This window comes from Myotis lucifugus, unplaced genomic scaffold (genome assembly GCF_000147115.1).
Source record: "Myotis lucifugus unplaced genomic scaffold, Myoluc2.0 scaffold_8, whole genome shotgun sequence".
In the NCBI taxonomy this organism is placed as follows: domain Eukaryota; kingdom Metazoa; phylum Chordata; class Mammalia; order Chiroptera; family Vespertilionidae; genus Myotis; species Myotis lucifugus.
The window spans coordinates 3,352,682-3,368,024 of NW_005871056.1; the positions used below are offsets into that span (position 1 = coordinate 3,352,682).

At 44.1% G+C, this 15,343-nt stretch overlaps 1 protein-coding gene across 1 annotated transcript; it reads right to left on the reverse strand.

The window, feature by feature from the left end:
• Positions 1-1,606: 1,606 nt before the first annotated feature.
• EAF1 (ELL associated factor 1) lies at positions 1,607-15,342 on the reverse strand. The gene is made up of 6 exons (XM_006083915.3): positions 14,967-15,342; positions 12,982-13,076; positions 11,082-11,218; positions 8,349-8,557; positions 6,568-6,801; positions 1,607-5,121 (listed from the first exon to the last, which is right to left on the reverse strand). The coding sequence occupies exons 1-6, from the start codon at positions 15,331-15,333 to the stop codon at positions 5,075-5,077; spliced, it is 1,089 nt and encodes a 362-aa protein (XP_006083977.2). The 5' UTR covers positions 15,334-15,342; the 3' UTR covers positions 1,607-5,074.
• Position 15,343: the final 1 nt, after the last annotated feature.

Below are 15,343 nucleotides of genomic sequence, written 5' to 3' on the forward strand. Positions count from 1 at the left end.
CCTTTGGATGACGGTCTCAAATGAGCCTGCTTCCAGCCATGCCCACCATGTGCCAGACATGTGAGTGAAACCAGTCTGGACTCTCCAGTCCTGCCCATCTGCCAACTGAATACCACTGCGTGACCTCAGTTGAAGCCACAGAGCAGAATTGCCCAGCCAAGTTCTGTCCGTATTACTAACCAACAGATTGCATGAGATAAAATGATTGTTTTAAGCCACTAAGTTTTAGGATAGTTTGTTACTAGGCCATAGATGACCATAGTACTGCTCTAGGTTAGAAAGGGGAGAGAACTACATGCAAGGAAGTGCCAAGCCTAGAGAAGCCTCTGACTTCGGTTTGGCGCCCTCTGCAGGAGCCATGAATAGAAATGTTTTACCTCCCATTTTGGGACTTTTATCTGGTGAGAAAAGCCAGAGCTAGGAGGGGCCTCCTTAGTGATGATATGGCCCAGGGTTCTCAACCATGGTGGAGACGTGGGGTATGTGAAGGTAGTAGATCGATTGCAATAATTTCCCCAATGTTCACCCCCCACCCCGCCTCTCCAGTGTACTCTGCAACTCCTCCAACTGGAGTGTGCTCCCCACCCCTTGATTCTGAACTTGGCCCTGTCACTTCACTTGCTTTGGCCAATGACATGTCAATAACTGTGACAGTGGCAGTTGTTTCCTCTCTAGCAGCTCTGCCTTTGCCATGACAATATGCCCAGGCTAAGATGCTAGAGGACAAGACACATGGAGCTAACCTGCCCGAGTTGCGCCAAGGCCATCTTAGATCAGCTGAACCTGTCAACTACCAGCCACAAGAAGGTGCCCAAGCAAGACCAAAACTGTCCAGCCACCCAGTTTAAATCGCCAATCAAGACTCGTGAGCAAAATAAATGCATATTATTTTAAGCCATGGAGTTTGGGGTTTATGATTATAGTGACAACAGTTAAAAGAGCATTAAACTCTTAGGTGATGAATGTACACCCCCACTTCCCCACTGAGACCTGGCTCAAGTCGAACTCCTATTTCCACCTGAGGAAATGGGAGCCATTTGCAGAATAAGCAGCAAAGGATTCCTGGCCTAGATCTCTTGATGTGTAATTATATTTAATCTAAATTTATTGAGCACCCATTAGGTGCAAGACACCACAGAATTAAAAAGGAATGTGGCCATGGCCCACCAAGGAGTTTGCAGTCTATCAGGGAAGCCAAGACCGCAAGACAGATGTGGGCACTGTTGGTAACAAATGTGGAATGGAAGCAGGAGGCAGGGTCCCTTCCAGCCATCGAGTGTCAATTCCAGGGAAGGAGTCTGGTGAGCTAATACTAGGATACACCTAGGGATTCAGTTGCAGTTGCACCCTTACATGGTTCTCAGACCCAAAACTAAGCCTGCCTTTTCAGACCAACTGAAATGGCCTCAAGTGCCATGTGGCTTACTAAAGTCATCCTTTAGTTCTGAACTTACCTTTTAAAACTGAGGTGTACGTCCTAATAAGCATAACACCAAACTGAGGAATCAATTTAGATAATCAGGGTTAAGCACAAAGGATTCTTAAAAGAACCGTACATTTTGCATAATTTCTATTAAGAAAATAAAACCCACAAGGACAAGAAGCGTATTGCTGACCTTCATTTTTACTTAAATATAGTGATCTTTTAAGAGAATAAACAACAACAAAACTTTACACAGCAAATATTTTACATAAATGTAAACATGCACGTCTACTTCATAATTAAGCAAAATAAACTTTTAAGCACAAAATTTTAAAAACATTAAAGAATGAGACAACAAACCCAAGACAGAAATAACAGGAGCAACAAAAACACACATTTCATAAAGCTTCAATTGGTCTTGTCTTCCAACCTACTGGTTAAGGCCTGAGTTTCAGAAATCCTACCTTCCTTGCCAAATGGAAATGTCCAATTTGGCTGTACTTAATATATATCCACATACCATAGTATTACTCTTTCAAAATAATGTAATAAATACATCACACATACACACACCCACGCAATTCCTACTTAACCAGCCTCTTGAATAGGGAAGGATTTTGGAATTTCAAGTTTTCCCACTACTGAAGCACATACATATAATACCACACATAGAAAGAATGATCCTGCTACAGAAATAAAATGGTTAATGAGTGGCATCATTACAAATATCTAGTTTCTCTGTATTAAGTTTTTCCAAATCATGTCTTTACTGTGGCTCCTCAGATAATTCGGACTTAAGTCTTTACACCTTACCTAATGACCCACAGTACGGTAGACATCGAACAAAGAGAAGGTAATTTTAACAATTCAGTTAGAAACTTCAAAATGATGAAAATCAGCATGGATAGTTTTCAGCTTTCTCCAAATGCCTGGAATGTTTTCTCTATATCTACCCTTTCTACTGTACTTGTTGGTTCTCTCTGCCTCCTCCCCACCAGCTATAAGCATCTGACTGTCTATGCCTGTGGACGTCCCAGAGGATGGAGATGAGAATGACGGTCCCTGCCTTTAAGGAGTTCACACTAAGCAGAGCTCGAGCAAGGAAGTCAGTATGGACCCAGCACTCCAGCTGGTTGAAAAGAACAGAGGAAAGGTCCATGAAAATGGCACCTGTAGGAGATGGCACCTCAGGAGTCAGGTTTGGGGAAGAGGAGGAGGAGAGACTGAGAAGGCACAGAGGCAGGAAGAACAAGACCAGTTTGCCTGGCATGAGGGTACTCGTGAGTAGTCTGTAAGGCCAATTTTTTTATTTCCAAAAACAAAAGATTCTTTACTGTGGTGGGTAAAGCTGGAGGGCGGGGGAGGGAATCACCGAGGGCTTTGTGCAGAGAACCAAACTGGAGCCAGGCTAGAGATTGACCATGCGTGTCGGGACGATGGGTGACAGGAGAGCCTGAAGCTCAGAAAGCTTGACTCGCCAACCCAGCGCCACATGCAAGCATTTCCTATAGAACAAACATCTTTATCTGACATGCCCAAACCATAGTTCTGTCTATGTATGTGAAGACTTCGGGGGGGGGGGGGGCTTAAATAGATATTTTTAGTTCAAGTTCCTGAAACCTGCCCCAGCTTGAGGAAGTCAAGAGCAGTGAAACATTCCTACATCCAGTAACAATTCATGTCTCCCAATCATGACCTTCGCCCTCCCTGAGCTGTCATTACTAAGGACATATAAAACAATTACCAATTCATTATAAATAAGTTCCTACATGCCATTAAACCCACTGACACCTCCTGATGGGCTGAGAACCCACCACAGGGTACAAGTGTGGACCTATTACCTACACTTGGTAGAATGGTATGAGCGTGCTGTTGGACAGTGACTGCTGGTCCACATCTCCAGCTCACTGGGATCACTATGCAGTTAAAACAGGGGACCCATAAGGCTCAACTCTAACCATGGTCACCACCTTGGATCATCTAATTCCCTTCTAGGTCAAGATTGCATCCCTCCCCTAGCTGGGGAAGGAGAGGCCATCTGAGTGGAGGGATCCCAGGAAGGAAAATCATATTTAATGTTACTGATAACCTGCTAAACCAAAGTAGATGGAAATTTCTCCGGACATATTCATTCAAATTACAGAAATGGGACACTGCAAACTAATTATGGGACAATTTATCGCACATTCACTCAATATGAAACATTTACTAGTGACCAGTTTCCTCAACAACAGATTCACTTGGAAACTGCACACTGCAGAAGGCAACCTTGTGACTTTCTTCTACCTGTATATAAAAACTACAAATCAGTCTGGCAATCAGGCACAAACAGTGGTACAAAAGCACGAACAGAGACACCTTATCAAAAGAATGTGCTCATTTCATATTGCAGAACTCCTATTTAGATTCTGGTTTCTGAAAACCTGCTGCTGGTTCATTTGTTTAGAAAGGTTTCCATGCCGAGACCGGTTTGGCTCAGTGGATGGAGCGTCGGCCTGCGGACTGAGAGGTCCCAGGTTCGATTCCGGTCAAGGGCATGTAACCTTGGTTGCGCGCACATCCCTAGTGGGAGGTGTGCAGGAGGAAGCTGATCGATGTTTCTCTCTCATCGATGTTTCTGGCTCTCTATCTCTCTCCCTTCCTCTCTGTAAAAAATCAATAAAAAATATATATATATATATAAAAAAAAAAGGTTTCCTCACTACACCTCTCTTCTACTCCTGCCTCCCCCACTACAATCCCCTGAATGAGGAACACTTAATATGGATCTACTCAGAAGTAAAAGCCCCAAATTAACTGGGTCATGTGTCAGTACAGTGGCTGCTGGTTTAATCTGCTAACCAAGCCTCCTGCATTTAGGGACTGTCTGGATCTGAATTTGAGCTAGAAGTACACAACACTTGTCTTTTGGAATCCACTACAAATTCCTATGTACATCTGTAAGTCTCACATATGAGAACCTCTGGTTCTAACAAATGAGACTCAAGGGAGGGAACAGTGGGAAAAGCCTGGACTGGGGGCAGGAGGCTAAACCAGCTGAGTGCTTCCCTTTCCTTATTTGTAAATGAGGGGGTTGAACTGCCAGGGCTCTAGGGTCCCGCCCAGCTGACACCTGAGGACTCCACCTTGAAGTCCGTTTCTTCACAGGCTTGCCAGGCTGTCACACAAAACTTTCTTACCACTTTGTTTCCGCATTTCAAGTGGTTTTAACATACTTCTATGTGGCAGTCTGAGGTTTCCCCTTCTCTCCTATCCCTCAAAGACTGTTTCTCATTTCACTGGTGCAGACCACTTGGCCACACTGGTGGCTGCCAGGGTTTAAAACAGAATCACTAGCCTGGTGAAGATATGGCCTTTGAGTAACCTAGACCAGGCCACATTTGCCTGTTTTTCAACCAGATAGAAACATAATTGTTAGTTCTTCTATCGATCTACTTAAACCTTGAAACATGAGATTGTTCAAATAATTACACAAGAAAGTCACCCATCACCATTAAGTTAAAGACTTGAATATCTGAGAGCTTTAGGGCCTCGAATTTCTACTACAGTCACTGATCCACAGCATTTTCTCTTGTCAATGGATTCCATGCAAAAGTAGCCGGTCTTGCAGTATATTTGTGCACCAAAAAGTTGATTTAGAAAGATCCAGCTCTAGTCATCACTGTCACTCCCAGATTCACTCAACTGCAAGTCATTTCCTATAAAAAGAAAACAGAATCAAACCAAAAGTACACAATTTAAAAATGACTTTCCCACATTTCTCTGGTTGATTGCCCTTGCTATCACACTCTAGCAAAACCAAGCCAATTTGATTTAGCTCAGTGACAAAACAGGTGCAGTCAACATTTTGAAAGAAATGTTATTTGTGGTATCTGCAAAACAATTCTGCTTACTGAGATAGAACAGAGGAGGAGTAGGCTAGACAGCTTTTAAATGTGTTAATAAATAGTAAGGAAATATTGTATTTCTAAATAACTGACTCACTGTCTAGAATTTTTCACATTAAGTTGCTTTATAAAAGCCAATACCAAATTAGGTTTCCTAGTAAGGAAGCGAAATACTTTTTATACCTACAACATGCTAATCCAATTCCCCTCTGGTACACCTCTGTCCAGGATATTCATGTTACTTTAAACCTGAAACCTTAACTAATGAGTGTTGTAAAGCCTCACATTTGTGTTTGGTGTGCAAAATTTAGATTTATATAAGCACTCAACATTTCCATCTGAGAATAACAGCTGCCCAGTTGATACTGATTGGATTACAACAAAAGTGAACTTCTGTGTTTCTGGATTGCTAATCTCTAAGCCACCTCTCCTCCAAGTTTGTTCTGAGGACCCTGGGGTCCTTCTTTTTCTAACTACACACCTAATGTCAGATTTTTTTCACATACTTCAACCTACACAACTAATGGCCACAGAGTGGATGCAGCCATCTTTCTACTAAGCCACGCATTAAAGAGATTAGCAAATTTTTTTAAAAATATATTTTTATTGATTTCAGAGAGGGAGAGATAGAAACATCAATGAGAGAATCATTGATCAGCTGCCTCCTGCACACCCCCTACTGGGGATCGAGCCCGCAACCCGGGCATGTGCCCTTGACCGGAATCGAACCCAGGACCCTTCAGTCCTCAGGCCGACACTCTACCCACTGAGCCAAACCGGCTAGGGCAGATTTGCAAAATTTTTTAAAAAATATATATATTTTATTGATTTTTTTACAGAGAGGAAGGGAGAGGGATAGAGAGTTAGAAACATCGATGAGAGAGAAACATTGATCAGCTGCCTCCTGCACACCTCCTATTGGGAATGTGCCCACAACCAAGGTACATTCCCTTGACCAGAATCGAACCTGGGACCTTTCAGTCCACAAACCGACGCTCTATCCACTGAGCAAAACCGGTTAGGGCAGATTTGCAAAATTTTAAAGCAGTTACCTTCTTACTAAATATTTTTTTATTTAGTGCTTCTTTTTTTACTATTTGGTAATTTATTCCTTTCTGTTCAGAATTATCTTTGTCAGGATCCTTTCTTACACTTTAAATATCTCCAGGCTTATAGATTCTGACCTAAGATAAATAGAAGCTGCATCTCTGGCCTGACAGGCCACCGTCCCGGCCAGAAAAGGGAAAGCACACTTACTGAGGGTGTTCATGAGCTGGTTGCTCCCCTGTGGCCGGCCGGTTCCATTGACAAGGGCCGGCCTGCTGTTGTAGGGCTGCTGGTGTGCAGGCTGGGGAGGAGAGGTAGGGCCGTTGTCCTCGCCTCCGCTGCTGGAGCTGTCGTCATCGCTTCCCGAGGAGCTCTCAGAGTCTGAGGAACTGCTCCCACTGCTGCTGCTCATCTGCTCAATAATGTCCACTTCAGCCCTCAGCTCTGGAATAAAACGGCACAAGTGTCAACACAACAACCATTCTCAAGGCAGCACTTCTGTAAATAGTAAATCTGCAAAACCAACAGCAATGAGGAATAACTTAAATGAACTCCTAAATGTACAAACAAAATGACCTAAACAAAAATACCTAACCTGTCTTCAGAGAGACAATGAAAACATTAAATTCACTCCAAATAACCAAAAAGCAAACTGCTTCAGGATGATGACTGTTCTATTTTGTCTTTACTAAGAAAAAAATTGTGAATTATATATTTAAACACCAAATAAGAGCCTTCTGCACACCCCTTATGCTAAGGGATTGAAAAATATTTAACTAGTAACTGGAAGGTCTGAGTGCTTGTTTTGGATCTAACCAGCAGGGAGACCCAGTGGAAGCCAATGAATTTTCCAAGACCCTCGGGAAAAATGCAGGGCCAGACAGACAGCATCTGGGGTGCTTTCCAGTTTTTATGTCCCACGAATAAACGGAAGCTTGCAGGAGGAACCATGGTGACTGAAGACACATGGTGGAACATTCCTCCTCTGCCCTCTTTCTGTATCTGACTGGCAGTCCTGCCTGTCAGGTACTGCATTTTTTACAGATATAAAGCAGGGAAGGAAAAACATGTTTTACCCAACATGTCAATGTCACTGAATACATTAAGGATATAGAATAGATTTTCCTGCCCAAACATACCATGTGGCCTTAAACGGCTATGGTTCCTTTAAGAATAACTGGGAACAATTCCTGTTCAACTAAAGTGAAAACTCCCATAAATGACATTCCAATATTCATAAGGGGAAAAAAAATCAAGTGGCTTAACCACTTATGCACCATGCAAAGACTGACTTTGTTTTGCTAAGAGAGCTCCTCTCTAAGGTGGAAAAGGCAAGCCTCCCAAGGACAACTCTCTCTTTCCCTGTTTACTACTGTTATCTATTTAATTTTGTTTCATAAAATACGCCACTTACCCTCATAACTTCCCAAGAGTCTGAACAACTAATGAGATCCATTGCACAGAAGAGAAAGAAAGGTAAGCAAGCTTCTTTCTCAGGTATGTAATGGAGAGAGCCTCACCAGACCTCTAATCTTTTTAGGCCACTGTCCATTTCCACTGGTCCTCATGGTGCTTTCATATGTGTAAACTTGATGTTAGTAGAAAGTATTGGTCACGGGAACTTTAATGTCCCTCTAAGCTAGATACTATACTAACACTGGCACACCTGGCTTTCACCCCTAGCACCTTGGAATTTTCTTCTTCCAAAGCCTTGAAGGTGTGCCATAGGCCCTTCGCTTGTTTAAATCCTGGGCCTCTCAGCAGAATGCTGTGAAGATAGCCACAACTCAAGTCACTCTGCCTGGACGCCCCCTGTCAAACGAGGTAAGTGAGAAAGCCCCCACCCTCATCACTCTGGAATAGTGAAGTCTGCAGAAACTGTCAATGGCAGAGAATGCCCACACCATCATGTCAATATTCAGCCTTGTGCTCTCCACAGAAACATCACCATACTACAAGTTGCTATCGTTCCTCCAAAAACTGCTCTCTACCTCTTTTGATGTCATCCAGCTGAGGTTCAGGTGAAGGGTTATCTTTCAAGGGCGAAGTTTTGGGTCCAACTGGAGGCTTTGTTGGAGCTCTGAATGGCATAGGTGGTGGGGGCGGAGGCGGCTGTGATGGCTGTGATGGCTGTGTTGGCTGTGGGGGACGAGTGGGCTGCTGTTCCATTCGGGCTTGGATTTTACTGCTCCCCTCAGCCCTGAAATGAGATGCAGACATTAAACCAGAGGGAAAAAGCCAGTGGTTCTCAAATTGGTCCAGGTGGCTGACCACTAGAAGTCTCTACAGAATTCCATGATTTTTAGATTGCTGCAAAATGTTGCTGTTTATAATTTTATCACATGAACTAATCATTCAACAACCATCTATTGCAGTGATGGCGAACCTTTTGAGCTCGGCGTGTCAGCATTTTGAAAAACCCTAACTTAACTCTAGTGCTGTGTCACATATAGAAATTTTTTGATATTTGCAACCATAGTAAAACAAAGTCTTATATTTTTGATATTTATTTTATATATTTAAATGCCATTTAACAAAGAAAAACCAACCAAAACAATGAGTTCGCGTGTCACCTCTGACACGCGTGTCATAGGTTCGCCATCACTGATCTACTGTATTCTAGTACTGTATTATGCACCAGAGATACAGAGATGAATACAATAGACCCACTGCCCTCAGGAGTTCACGTTTTATAGCAAGAAGCAGATAAAACAGAAATGAGACTACAGTGTGATTGTAAGAACCCATTTTTTAAAATATATTTTTTATTGATTTCAGAGAGGAAGAGGGGGAGAGAAATAGAAACATCAATGATGAGAGAGAATCACTGATTGGCTGCATCGTGCATGCCCCCTCCTGGGGATCGAGTCCACAACCTGGGCATGTGCCCTTGACCGGAATCAAACCCAGGACCCTTCAGTCTGCAGGCCGATGCTCTATCCACTGAGCCAAACTGGCTAGGGCAAGAACCCATCTATATATATAAAACCCTAATATGCAAATAGACCGAACAGCGGAACAACTGAACTGGTCACTATGACGTGCGCTGACCACTAGGGGGCATGCGCGAAACATGGCAGGTGTTGGCAGCAGGTGGCAGAGTGTGGAACATGGCGGGTGTCAGCGGTGGTGGGATGGTGGAGCAGGTGAGTGGGGGTGCCAGACCAAGGTGGGGCAGCAGTTGCTGTCATCAGGGTGAGCCTCTGGTGGTTACTGAAAATTCTTTGCTCCCGTGAGCCAGGGTCCCGCCCAGCGCTCGCACCTGCTGCCTGTGCCGGCCCGGCTTGCATCTGCTGCCGGCGCCAGAGCCGCCACTTGGCACTGGTCCCGATTGCTCGGCGCCGTCAGCGGGTGCGAGTGGCAGCTGCCAGCCCCAATCACCCTTGAGGGCTTCTCCACCTCCCCCTGCTCCTGAGGGGCGATCAGGACAGCAGCTGCCGCTCGCACCTGCTGACCCCGCCAGCCCCGCTTGCACCCGCTGCTGGCACCGGCCCCAATCTCTCCGTGCCATTAGTGGGTGTGAGCGGGGCATGCGCCATCAGCGCTTGGGAGTGGTGGCAGTGGGAGCGGGACTGCCAGCAGACAGGGGACTGGGGGCCGCAGTGGGAGGGGCCGGGCGGGGGCATGGAGGATGGGCCGAGACCTGCCCCTGCGCCCACCGCAGCCTTGAGGCCCACAGTTCCTTTCAAGGTGCACGAATTCGTGCACTGAGCCCCTAGTTTTAATAGAAAACACAACTGTTTGACTTGTAAACACTATAAAGTAATAATAAGTGTATGAGTTACTAAATTAAACTAGCTCTTGAAATCTTTGCAAATTTTTCCAGTATCTATGTACTGCTTACTTATTTTGTCACATACCAGCCCTAGCTGGCAGATAAGCTAAGTATTCCACCCCAAACTGAGAAAATTCTGTCCATTAACAATTTCTTTTGTAAATGACTAGCCTAGTACTTTTCAAACTTTAGTGTGCACACAACCATCTAGGGATCTCATTGAAACGTTGATTCTTATCAGGTCCTGAAATTCTGCACTTTCAGCAAGTATCCAAGTGACAAATGCTGCTAGTCCCCAGATGACACTGAGTAGTAAGAGAAATGCTCACAACCACATTGGAGGAGTCACAGCGACACCTGGTTCATGGAGGCAATGAGTACAAATACACCGAGCAGCTATGCAGCAGTGGCACCAGTCTCAGGTGAGTCACTTGCACTTATCCTTGGTCCCTTCGTCTGTGTGTACGTGGTTTTTAAGGATAATAACAACACCTTTCTAAGAATTACTGACAGATGAGAAAAGATACTGCCATAAAGCAACTAGCACAGTTCCTGGCATGTAATAACCCTTTAACATTAAGAAAATGAATGTTTTCACACTAATAAAGAATATCTATTATTCAATTATCCTTTCATAATTATAAGTATATAAATTTAAGCTTTATCCCTTAAATGGTACTGTTTCAAAAATCATGAGATTAATAAAATCAATTTACTTATAAAGAACACCTCTTTACCCAATGGCTTTCACTTTTCAGGTTTTAAAAGCATTATTTCTTTCTACTACATTTGAGGAAGATATTTTATGGATTTGTCTGAGAAGACAAAGGTGGAGTTATTGAGATTATTGATAGGATACTGAATACCCAGATACTCACAATCTTATAAATAACCAAATAGATAATACAAATGCAAACTCACATCACTCTGTATCTGGTTATTCACATACCTTGTTTTCTTGACCTGAATGCTGCTACTGAGTTTTTCCAGCACATATTCACCAGTGTCATGATTAATAATAAGCACACAGTCTTTCTGATAAGGCCGTTTGTTCCCCTTGAACACAGTCATTGGTGGTGTGGATCCCTATATGGCACAAAATGTATATGATCAAAACTAAACACACCAGTTATGAATATAAAAAATAAATTTACAGGTGACTCTACCTCATCAAATCTTTTATCAGAGACTCAAAAAGAACTGGTTTCCCAGGTAAAAATGAAAGAAAATAATATAGCAAGAACCTGTGACTGTACAACTGGTTCTAAGTAATCAAGAAAGGTAATATAAATTTTTAAAATTACTGTATGTACATTGTTCTAGGGATTCGGGAAATGTTACAAATAATAGTAAAGTGTGAAATGAGAGGAAAAAAAATAACCATTACTTGTATTACACTGAGAAGAGCTAGTGAGAGATCTCCATCATTGCCTCATAATTGGAGAGTTCATGGCTTCCCGGTCATGCCAAGTAACCCACAGAGCATCTCAAAGGGCAGCCCATTATTCTGGTTAGCTCAGGGTAAGTACATCAGGCCACTCATCTGCCTAGGCCCTTTGATGACTACCCCATTGCTCTGAGGTCAAGTAATTAAATCTTTAAACTATCTAGCCCTTCAGCCTCACCAGCACCACTCACCCATGGGCTATGCTGACTCCAGAGCAGAAGGCAGCTGGCATTCCCTGAGATCCTCAGTCTTTTTTATTCTATGACTTTAACAAGGCTTCTGCCTGTAACTCCTGCCTCTCCCTCTTTTTCAATTACTCAACCTTCAGATCTACTCAAAGGTATTTCTTAGACAAACCTTCCCTGATTTTCTAAAATAAACATATGTTTTCTTATATTTAAATTCCATGCCATAAACTCCACAGGCCAAAAAATGTGCTTGTTTTATTCAAGACTGTATTCTCAGTGTCTAGTAATGGACCAGCACACAGTAGGTGCTCAATTAATGTTTGCCAAATTCAGAACTTCATCCTTTGTACAGAATCAAAAACTATTTGGCTCCTCACTCATACAGTAGGAAGGGACCTTAGAAACCATTTATCTACCCCCTTCATTTTACACTGGGAAAAGTATGCTGAAGAGGGAGATGATGTAACCTGCCAAAGGCAACAAGTAATGAAACAGCAGTTTGAACTGGCACAGGTAGTTTTTCAAAAACAAACTTTCCCAGGTCTCCTTGTCCAGAGTCTTTTCCTTCTGTCACTGGTGAGCAAGAACTAATTTGTTCCAGGGCAGGGCTGTGACATGCAATGACACATGTTCACAAAGAGTATTTTGTCTAATCCTTCAGACTTTGTGAACAGAATGCTGCCTTGGGCAAGGCTCATAAAAGCCTGTCTCTTTCTGCAAGGGTTCTCAACTCAGCCTTTAACTGAGGTCCTCATCACTCAATTAGCTGAATGCTCTGAACCTCTGGTTCTTGCCTGAAATTATCAGCCTACACTTCACCCCAGATATATTACATGAAAGATGTAAGTCCTGCTTCTGCCCACCTTGACTCCTGCCTTGGCAGCTCCACACTCCTAAACTGTTGTTGCTGTACATTAACATGGAACCTACGGCTTTTCTCTGTGGAGTTGCTTGGGGAAAAGCTATGCATGACTAAAAGAGGGGCTAGATATCCAGGTAGGGTCTTTGTCTACTCTGCAGTAAATGGGAGCCTAGGTTAAATGGCAAAAAATCATTTTTAATCAAGCACCTGGGATGGATACATTCTACTCAAACCCATATCCCAAATTTCTTTTTTCCTTATGCTGACATTTTAAACAGTAGGGAATTCAAATTGTAATAACATAAAATAGGAGAATTCATTTAAAGCAACAACAACAACGGCATAAACTTACAGGGATATGTGGCAGTGTAATTGTGACTTCATCTCCTTTGCCAACCTGAAGCTCTCCTTCACAGGAGGTGTCTATAGATGCTGGCTTAAAATCATCTAAAGGGAAAGGGGGAAAAAAGCACTTATCCATCAGGTTACTTATACTAAGGGTTTTCTAGGCATTCTCATTTAAGAATTATTCAGATAAATGGGAAATACAAATAATTTAGAATATTAAAAAAACTATTTCTTAGAAAAACTTCTAATGTACAAAAGCAAAGAGAATAGTGCAATAAACCTCTGTGTACCATCATTATTCAGCCTCAGTAATTACCAATTCAGGACAATCTTGTTTCATCTATTCCTCTACACACTTTTCCTCCCACCCTGACTGGATTATTTTGAAGAGAAGAAAAAAAAAGCTAGAATTTATGTACCATTTTATTAAGCAGAGATATTCCCTTCTCCCCAGTGACAGATGAAAATGAACGCTTATTATCATTATAAAGCGCTTTGTTAAGTTGTTGTGAAGATCAAAAGCAACAACATATTAATAAGATTCTGTGATTGTAAAACCCTATGTGAAATAGGGTTTTATAAGCTGCATCATCTAAGCTGATTTCATTTTGCATAGGAACTGTCAAAATTATGATTTGCCACACTCAAGTTCCACAGCTTTAACATAGAGACTCCTGCAGACGTTCGGAGTAGACGGCTGAACTTGATCTCTAAAGGTTAATCCTGTCCGTGCTTCTGAATTGCAGCTGCAGTACAACAGGAAGCCATCTCACTCCACGTTAACACACGCCCGCCTCAAACTGCAGGCCAGGTGCATATGAGAAGCGTCTCATTTAAATTTCACATTGCCCTTCACTCTACTAAAGCAACTTAGCAAACTGCTCAAGAGATGCTGTTCTTATCACATCCCCAATATCCTCCCTCTGAGAGGGCTGCTCTGCTGTCAGTAGTTAGCATAGTAATGGCCTGCAAGTGACCACACAAAGATAGACCTTCATTAACTGACACACCCTTTTCCTATGTGTTGAGTCACATCTATTAGCTCCTTAGACAAAAACAAGTCTTAACCAGCATTAGCATCACCGAGACAGGAAACCAGGGGCTTGTGAATCACAGAGGGAGGCTCAGTCAGCCATTTACCTAAAAGCCAAATCTTTACCCAGGACATGGGAAGGAGTGGGCGTGCCCTCCCTCAACAGAGTCTGTAATCTGGTAGAAAAGGATGGTCCAGCATAATGACTATTTCGACATTTTCTAGGCCTGCTGTCTTGTGCTTCCAAGCATAGATCAAGTTTTAACTTATTCCAGGCGCACACATTCTAATTTTATTCTGCACCTACAAGGGACTTGATCCTGAGTTAAAGTCAGGAAAGTATAGGTGACCTCAAAAGACATCAATGTCAAGGGAGGTGCGGAGAGCCGCGGGAGGAAGACACTGACAGGGCGCAGAGAGGATGCGCATTATTTGGAGGCCAGAGGGAATGAAGCGCAGTGTCTCAGGGCAAAGACGGGCGAGGGGAGAGCCGGGGAAAACGGGGGAAAGAGAATGAAACAGGAGGGAGTGGGAGGCTGAGGAGTCCTTTAAACGCGGAGAACTCGGGTGGGTAATCAGCAAGGGGGGTGGATTCGAGGAAGAACTGGAGTCTGATGTGGGGCCACAGCCTTTCGGCAGTGAAGAGGGGAAGGTCTGGCATAAAGGAAGGGCTGGCTGGAGCGATGAAAAGAGAAAGAAAGAAAAAAAGAGAAAGAGGTCAATGCGCTTCGGAAGAAGCGTTTGGGGCCACGAGACAAGAATGGTTGGGAGTGACGACGGGTTTGGTTTGGGAAGGCTTAGCTGGTGAGGGACGGGAGGGAGAAGGGAGAAAATCGAGGTCCCGGGGGTTCCGGGGTAAGAGAGGAGGGAGCTGACGTAGGCAGGGGATTCCCCGGACTTTGGAGGCCAAGGTTGGCGAGAGGCGGCCGAAAGGAGCCGTGGGAGCGCCGACTTACAGCGAATGGTGTGGAAGGAGGCTCGCGGTCGCTTTTCGAAGCTCTCCCCGAGCCGCAGGCAGTGTTCCTCGCGGTCCAGCAGCGGGTTCGCGGTCCCGTTCATGGCCCCGCACGGGGCTCGCGCCCGGACCGGCGCTCTGCCGGCGCGGCCACCGTACGAGCTTCCGGCGCCGGCGTCCTGGAGAGCGGTGCTCCCGAGACACCGCTCCGCAGCGCACCGCGATTCCAACCGGCGCCCACCCGGGGCCGGAAGCAAGTCTCCTCCGCGTCGGGTTGGGGGAAGCCTCTGCGGAAGCAAGGCCAAGGGACTTCCTGCGTCGGGGAGGTACTTCCGGGTTCGTGGCGGAAGTGGCGGAGGCGGTGCCATGGCAATAGAA

Excerpts from the sequence above, each read along its gene's own strand:
- EAF1 (XM_006083915.3), bottom strand. The coding sequence starts at position 15,333 with ATGGCACCGCCTCCGCCACTTCCGCCACGAACCCGGAAGTACCTCCCC. Across the intron at positions 13,077-14,966 it reads CTCCTTCCACACCATTCGCT|ATGATTTTAAGCCAGCATCT; the intron begins GTAAGTCGGCGC and ends CTTTCCCTTTAG. Across the intron at positions 8,558-11,081 it reads ATTCAGGTCAAGAAAACAAG|GGCTGAGGGGAGCAGTAAAA; the intron begins GTATGTGAATAA and ends ATCTCATTTCAG.